At 50.9% G+C, this 6595-nt stretch overlaps 2 protein-coding genes across 2 annotated transcripts; one reads left to right on the forward strand and one right to left on the reverse strand.

Annotated features, from left to right (window-relative positions):
- Positions 1–90: 90 nt before the first annotated feature.
- Positions 91–4496, forward strand: AKAW2_41039S (uncharacterized protein; the record flags this gene model as incomplete). The annotated part of the gene is made up of 3 exons (XM_041689433.1): positions 91–1183; positions 1244–1926; positions 1974–4496. 3 exons carry the CDS (start codon positions 91–93, stop codon positions 4494–4496), a joined length of 4299 nt encoding a protein of 1432 aa, XP_041543119.1.
- A 436-nt stretch (positions 4497–4932) lies between these two features.
- AKAW2_41040A (putative sulfate/molybdate transporter) lies at positions 4933–6255 on the reverse strand (the record flags this gene model as incomplete). The annotated part of the gene is made up of 1 exon (XM_041689436.1): positions 4933–6255. One exon carries the CDS (start codon positions 6253–6255, stop codon positions 4933–4935), a length of 1323 nt encoding a protein of 440 aa, XP_041543120.1.
- Positions 6256–6595: the final 340 nt, after the last annotated feature.

Here is a 6595-nt window from a genome sequence, read left to right on the forward strand (position 1 = left end):
AATGTATATAAGATGCTTCCGTTCTCGTGAACTGCAGAAAAGCAATATCTCGTGTATTATCAATTTTGTCCGGCTATTAATTCAGCTGTCATGAATTCTCATGAGTTCCCGGAAGACGAAAAGTCTTCCGACTTACCAGTTCCAGAACGAAAGAGTCTCGACACACTGAATGTTCCCCATATAGATGTTCGAGAAGCTCCAAGTTCAGAAACCCTGACAGTACCCCATGCGAACACCACCTCCCCTCCTGGGAAAGACGCGGAATGGAGCATGACCCCGCAGGTCATTCGGAGCCAGGAACGTGAGGCTGCGGCAGGATTCAAAAAGCGAGAGCTAGGTGTGACCTGGAAGAACCTCGGCGTGGATGTCCTTGCAGCGGAGGCAGCAGTCAATGAGAACCTATTCTCCCAGTTCAATGTACCTCAAAGAATCCGTGACTTCACCCGGAAACCACCCCTGAAATCTATATTGGCGGAAAGTCACGGCTGTGTCAAGCCAGGGGAGATGCTCCTAGTCTTGGGACGCCCGGGTTCAGGGTGTACCACTCTTCTCAATTTACTCTCCAATCGCCGCCATGGCTACCATACCATCAAGGGCGACGTGAGCTTTGGAAATATGTCCCATGAAGAAGCAGCTCAATATCGGAGCCATATTGTGATGAATACGGAAGAAGAGCTATTCTACCCCCGGTTGACCGTTGGTCAAACAATGGACTTTGCTACTCGGCTCAAAGTTCCATCTCATCTTCCTGATGGTACCGCATCTGTGAGCGAGTATACTGCTGAGACAAAGCAGTTCCTCATGGAATCTATGGGGATCTCACATACCGCCGACACGAAGGTGGGGAACGAGTTTGTGCGGGGCGTATCAGGAGGAGAACGAAAGCGAGTATCTATCATTGAATGCCTGGCAACAAGGGGATCTGTCTTTTGCTGGGACAACAGTACCCGCGGTCTCGATGCCAGTACTGCATTGGAGTGGGCTAAGGCTTTGCGAGCGATGACTAACGTTCTCGGACTCTCAACCATTGTGACCCTGTATCAAGCGGGGAATGGAATCTACAACCTCTTTGATAAGGCCTTGGTTCTGGACGAGGGGAAGCAGATCTTCTATGGCCCTGCATCTGCAGCAAAACCTTTCATGGAGAACCTGGGGTTTGTCTATACCGACGGTGCCAATGTTGGTTAGTCGTCTCAAATCATCCCCCACTACGGAATCTTGACTAACATCTACCTTTTGCTAGGTGACTTCCTAACAGGTGTGACCGTGCCTACTGAGCGAAGGATAAGGCCTGGGTATGAAAACAGGTTTCCGCGGAATGCCGATGCTATCATGGCAGAGTATAAGGCGTCAGCTATTTACAGCCACATGACAGCAGAATACGACTATCCCACAAGCGCAGTTGCTAGGGAGCGGACGGAGGCATTCAAGGAGTCCGTTGCCTTCGAAAAAACCACGCACCAACCACAGAAGAGTCCGTTCACCACTGGATTTGGGACCCAGGTTCTCGCATGTACGCGGCGCCAGTATCAGATTCTGTGGGGGGAGAAATCCACATTCTTGATCAAACAGATTTTGTCTCTGGTTATGGCCTTAATTGCCGGATCCTGCTTTTATAACGCTCCCCAGACATCTGCCGGACTCTTCACAAAAGGTGGAGCAGTCTTTTTCTCCCTGTTGTACAACACGATCGTCGCTATGTCCGAGGTTACCGAGTCCTTTAAAGGGCGCCCTGTGCTCATCAAGCATAAGGGATTTGCTTTCTACCATCCGGCTGCCTTCTGCTTGGCGCAGATAACAGCTGACTTTCCGGTGCTACTCTTCCAATGCACGATCTTCTCAGTCGTATTATATTGGATGGTCGGGCTCAAAGCAACAGCAGCCGCATTTTTCACCTTTTGGATCATCCTGTTCACTACGACCTTAGTGAGCCATTCCATGCCCAGTTATAGCTCTCAACTAACATTACTTAGTGTGTTACAGCACTATTTCGATGCATTGGTGCAGCCTTCAGTACCTTCGAAGCCGCTTCGAAGATTTCGGGAACCGCTATCAAAGGAATCGTCATGTATGCTGGCTATATGATCCCTAAACCAAAGGTCAAAAATTGGTTCCTCGAGCTCTACTACACCAACCCAATGGCTTATGCCTTCCAAGCAGCGCTGTCGAATGAGTTTCACGGTCAGGTTATCCCTTGTGTCGGAAAGAATATTGTCCCTACCGGCCCCGGATATGAGGATGTTGACTCTGCCAACAAAGCTTGTACTGGAGTAGGCGGTGCTTTGCCTGGTGCAGACTACGTGACCGGTGACCAGTATCTCTCCTCGCTCCATTACAAGCATTCGCAGCTCTGGAGGAATTTCGGGGTCGTATGGGCGTGGTGGGGCTTCTTCGCCGTGCTCACGATTATTTGCACCACATATTGGAAAGCCGGTGCCGGGGGAAGTGCTTCATTGTTGATCCCCCGTGAAAACTTGAAGCAGCACCAGAAAAGCATTGACGAGGAGTCTCAGATTAAGGAAAAGGAGCAAACTAAAGCTGCCACTAGCGACACGACTGCGGAGGTGGATGGCAACCTTTCCCGCAATACTGCCGTCTTTACCTGGAAGAACCTCAAATACACTGTCAAAACACCTTCCGGCGACCGGGTCTTGTTGGATAATATCCACGGCTGGGTCAAGCCAGGTATGCTTGGGGCGCTTATGGGCTCTTCAGGAGCGGGCAAGACAACCTTACTTGATGTTCTTGCACAGCGAAAGACGGAGGGCACCATTACTGGGTCTATCATGGTTGACGGCCGGCCGTTACCTGTGTCCTTTCAAAGAATGGCTGGATACTGCGAGCAGTTGGATGTTCACGAACCGTTCGCTACGGTTCGGGAAGCTCTAGAATTCTCTGCATTGTTGCGCCAACCCCGGACAACCCCTAGAGAAGAGAAACTCAAGTATGTTGATACCATCATTGACCTGCTTGAGCTTCATGATCTGGCAGACACTCTTATTGGCACAGTTGGCAATGGCCTTAGTGTGGAACAAAGAAAACGAGTGACTATTGGTGTGGAGCTTGTATCCAAACCGAGCATCTTGATTTTCTTGGATGAGCCTACCTCTGGGTTGGATGGACAGTCTGCTTATAATACAGTGCGGTTTCTTCGCAAGTTAGCCGATGTTGGACAGGCTGTTTTGGTGACTATTCATCAACCTTCTGCCCAGTTATTTGCGCAGTTCGATACTCTTTTGCTGCTCGCACGCGGCGGCAAAACTGTGTATTTTGGCGATATCGGCGATAATGGGCAGACAATCAAACATTATTTCGGCAAATATGGTGCACAATGCCCCGTTGAGGCCAACCCAGCCGAATTCATGATCGATGTGGTCACCGGAGGCATCGAGAGCGTCAAGGACAAAGACTGGCACCAGGTTTGGCTTGAGTCGCCTGAACATCAGCAGATGATCACCGAGCTTGATCACTTGATATCTGAGGCTGCCTCGAAGCCCTCCAGTGTTAACGACGATGGATGCGAGTTCTCGATGCCGCTCTGGGAGCAGACGAAGATCGTTACCCACAGAATGAACGTGGCTCTTTTCCGAAATACCAACTACGTTAACAATAAATTCTCCCTGCATATCATCTCCGCCCTGCTCAACGGTTTCTCATTTTGGAGGGTCGGTCCAAGCGTGACAGCCCTGCAGTTGAAGATGTTCACTATTTTCAACTTTGTTTTCGTTGCACCAGGTGTTATCAATCAGCTCCAACCATTGTTCATCCAGAGACGCGATATCTACGATGCACGAGAGAAGAAGTCAAAGATGTATTCATGGATCTCATTCGTCATTGGTCTGATTGTATCCGAGTTCCCGTACCTTTGTGTATGCGCAGTCTTGTATTTTCTTTGCTGGTACTACTGCGTACGCCTGCCTCATGATTCCAACAAGGCGGGTGCCACCTTCTTCATCATGCTCATCTACGAGTTCATCTACACGGGTATTGGCCAGTTTATTGCAGCATATGCACCCAACCCAACATTTGCCGCACTCGTGAACCCCATGATTATCAGTGTCTTGGTGCTCTTCTGCGGCATCTTCGTTCCATACACGCAACTCAACGTGTTCTGGAAATACTGGCTCTACTACCTCAACCCGTTCAACTATGTCGTCTCAGGAATGCTCACCTTCGATATGTGGGATGCCAAGGTGACCTGTAACGAGGACGAGTTTGCGCTGTTCAACCCTACCAATGGCACCTGCGCTGAATACTTGAAGGACTACATCGCGGGTCAGGGCTGGCGTGTCAATTTGACCAACCCGGATGCTACTTCAACTTGCAGGGTGTGTGAATACCGCCGTGGAAGTGACTTCTTGACCACACTAAATATCAACCACTACTTTTACGGATGGCGGGACGCGGGAATCTCGGTCATCTTTGCAATTAGTGGGTATGCGTTGGTGTTTGCATTGATGAAGCTCCGGACGAAGGCTTCGAAGAAGGCGGAGTAGAGGGAAGCCATAGATTTTCTGCTTGTCTTGGTGCAGTGGTGTGTTGTGTGACATGAGAGCGAGGGGTTGTAAGTGCATATGAGATGAGTGTGTCAGATGCGTGTGTTGATTTGTTGAAGTTTTCGGGCCAGTACCCTGGCCCAGGGGATGACTGTACAGTTGTTGCATATATAGTGTATAGAGAGATAGACTACAGATAGAGATAGACTGATCATATAGAGTATAGAAAATAAAAGCATCTTTGCTCAAACAAAGCTGTACACAGCAGGATACCACTTCCAAATGCAGACACAGAATAACAGCACGCAATGCAATCACATATCATAACATATCTTCATCACACATCATCAATATCATATCCTATAACCAAACCCCAACCCCAGAACTCACATATATACACTCCTCACCACACTCCTCTCTGAAATAACATTTACATCTACTCCAACCTCACTCTCCCCTCTCTCCACCTCCTCGCCCCCCACTCCACCGCGGCCGGAATGCCATAAGCCCAATGACACAACAAGCCCCCCAAGAACCCAACAGCATCATTCTTAAACCCGACCAACAGTCCCACCGTAACCATCATAACCATCCACCTTTTCTTCCTCTCAAAATCACTCAACATAGGGCCCAAATCCTCCCCGGTCAACCCGGCCTGACCCGCAACCGCCTTCCTTATATCCCTCGCTCCCGTCGTATTCAAGCTCTCGCCCACACTAAGCAACTCCATCCCCGCCGCAATAACCATAACGCCCAGCAAAGCCGTCGGAAACCTTTTCAGCAACCCGACCAACGACTCACCAAAGAACACGCCGATCACGAGCTTGAACACACCCAGGAAGATGATGCTGGCACCGGAACGCGCTCCGAAGCGGTACTGGGCCGCCAGGCCGCCGGAGCCATGGCAGACGGGCATGGCGCCGAACCAGCAGCCGAGGAGGTTCATGGCGGAGACGCTGAGGGCGATGGAGGTAACGTTGAGGTGGGAGGAGTTGGTGTGGGTGGGGAGGAGATCATGGGCGAGGTGGACGACTGCGACGATGGAGTTGAGTGTTGTTAGGGGGATTTGGCCGATTCCGGCGTCGAAGATGCCTGAGGCCCAGTCTGAGGGTGTGGGGAGGACGGTGTAGGGGTGCCAGAGCGAGAGGGAGGGGAGGTCGGAGGCTAGGGAGGCGAGGATTAAGGCGAAGAGGAGGCCGAGAAGAAAGACGAAGAGGGCGTAGGGGACAGTGCGGTAGACGGTGGTGGAGAGGAGGAAGCAGAATGCGGCGAGGGCCCAGAGTCGATTGTCGGCCCAGGAGGGGGAGAGCCAGGAGAGGTTGCTGAGGAGGGAGTTGCAGGAGGCGATTATCAGGGAGAGGCCGGCGCCGACTTGGATTCCTTTGATGATGGGTATGGGGATGGCGTTGGCGAAGCGTGTGAGGAGTCCGGTTATGCTGAAGAGGAGGATGAAGGCTGCGACGAAGAGGCCGGCTGCGGCGATGGAGCCGTTGCTGAAGCTGCGGGCGATGGCGACGGCGGCGATGGCTTTCATGGGTTGGACGGGAAGGGGGATACCGAAGAAGACGCCGGTGAGGATGTTGAAGAGGCCGGAGAAGATTAACGTGCTGGAGAGGGAGACGGTGTTGTTGACGGCTAGGGCTATGGCGATGGGGAGGAATGTGCCCAGGTCACCGAGGGAGCCGGAGATCTCGGAGACATAGTGGTGGCGGAAGGTGGAGAGGTTGTGGGCGTTTATTTGGCGGAGGTTCATGGTCATGGTGGTGGACTTGTATAGGAGGGAGAAAGGATGAGGAGGGAAGAATAGAGAGGAGAGGGGAGGGTTGATGATGAAAGCAAGGAACGAAGCCGAAGCAAGGCGGAGCAAAAACATTCCCCGCATCATCGATGGTCTGATAAGATCAGCCGATCATCCCGAGGGTCTCAGTTGCAAGAGGGTCAGAAATTAGTGCGCCGGTGTCAGAAGAATCCTGACATTAGATAAGCTATATTACATGATTAAGATAGCTTAGTATCAGGATCTTTATGGCTAATACTAAACTATCTTTATTATATAAAAAGATAAGTTAATATCAGAGATTTATTATTAATAATAAATT

This window comes from Aspergillus luchuensis, chromosome 4 (assembly GCF_016861625.1).
Source record: "Aspergillus luchuensis IFO 4308 DNA, chromosome 4, nearly complete sequence".
NCBI lineage: Eukaryota > Fungi > Ascomycota > Eurotiomycetes > Eurotiales > Aspergillaceae > Aspergillus > Aspergillus luchuensis.